Source organism: Piliocolobus tephrosceles, chromosome 17 (genome assembly GCF_002776525.5).
Source record: "Piliocolobus tephrosceles isolate RC106 chromosome 17, ASM277652v3, whole genome shotgun sequence".
In the NCBI taxonomy this organism is placed as follows: Eukaryota; Metazoa; Chordata; class Mammalia; order Primates; family Cercopithecidae; genus Piliocolobus; species Piliocolobus tephrosceles.
In genome coordinates this window covers 74,718,104-74,719,312 of record NC_045450.1, presented here as the reverse complement: position 1 = coordinate 74,719,312, position 1,209 = coordinate 74,718,104, and the positions used below count along the sequence as shown (strand labels likewise).

The window sequence follows — 1,209 nt, the reverse complement described above, 5'->3', positions numbered from 1 at the left end:
GGAGTGCAGTGACGCCATCTCGGCTCACCGCAACCTCTGCCTCCCGGGTTCATGAGGTTCTCCTACCTCAGCCTCCTGAGTAGCTGGGACTACAGGCATGTGCCAGCATGCCTGGCTAATTTTTGTATTTAAAAATCAAGATAGGGTATCGCCATGCTGGCCAAGCTGGCCTCAAACTCCTGACCTCAAGTGATCCACCTGCCTTGGCCTCCCAAAGTGCTGGGATTACAGGTGTGAGCCATTGCGCCCAGCCTGCATGCAGAATTCAAACTGGGGCCAGAGGGTGAGCCTGCCAGGCCCAGAGGTGCAAACACCCCTCCCTCTCCAAGGGCTCCCAGGCTCACCTCCGATGACCCTCTCGATGGCCTGCTGAAAGTGTTTCTCCTGAACACAAGGACTCAGATGCCGGGCAGCAATCAGGGCTGCTTCATTGCAAACATTTGAAATATCAGCACCTGACCCAGGAAGGGAGAAACAGCCAATAATCAGTGCTGCTCCTGGCCGCTGGAGCTTGACCCAGATCAGTTTTGTTAAGGAAAATCTCCAGCAGAGAGACCAAGACTGACATTCAGTAGAGAACTTAAAGGTAATGGGAGCTGTCCACCAGTCACTATTATTTAGCCACATTTTGTCAACCTTTATTAAGGTATAATTTACAAACCATAAAATCCACCCATTTTACACGTACACATCAATCTGATCGCGTAGTGCGACGACTGCCATAATCTAGTTTTAGGCCATTTCCATCATCTCTGTAAGGTACCCTGTGCTATTTATAGTTAATTCCCATTTCCACGCTGGCAACCACTCACCTCATGTCTGCCCTACAGATTTGCTCTTCTGTACGTGTTTTTTATTATTCTGCACATTTCACATAAATGGAACCACACGTTATGCGGCCTTTTGCGTCTGGCTTCTTGCATTTAGAACAGTATTTTCTAGGTTCACCCATGTTGTGGCATGCATCGATACTTTATTCCTTTTTATAGCTGAATTTGACTACAGTATATGCCACTTCGGCCATTTACCTGCTGATGGACACTGGGGATGCTTCCATTGGAGCAAAACAGACTCATCCCTGCTGAGGGGCAGTCAGAGTCATCCCTGAGTTATCTCTGCTGAATCATCCCTGCTGAGGGACAGCACTGTCATCGCTGCTGACTCATCCCTGTTGAGGGGCAGTGCTGAGTCATCCCTGCTAAGTCATCC

The 1,209-nt window shown here is 49.0% G+C and overlaps 1 protein-coding gene across 1 annotated transcript in view; it reads right to left on the bottom strand.

Moving 5' to 3' along the window:
- LOC111553857 (AFG3-like protein 1) overlaps positions 1-1,209 on the bottom strand; it is a 30,015-nt gene that overhangs the window by 4,456 nt on the left and 24,350 nt on the right. Inside the window, 1 exon segment of the mRNA XM_026447365.1 lies at positions 345-455. Within this exon segment, the coding sequence (XP_026303150.1) occupies positions 345-455 (111 nt within the window).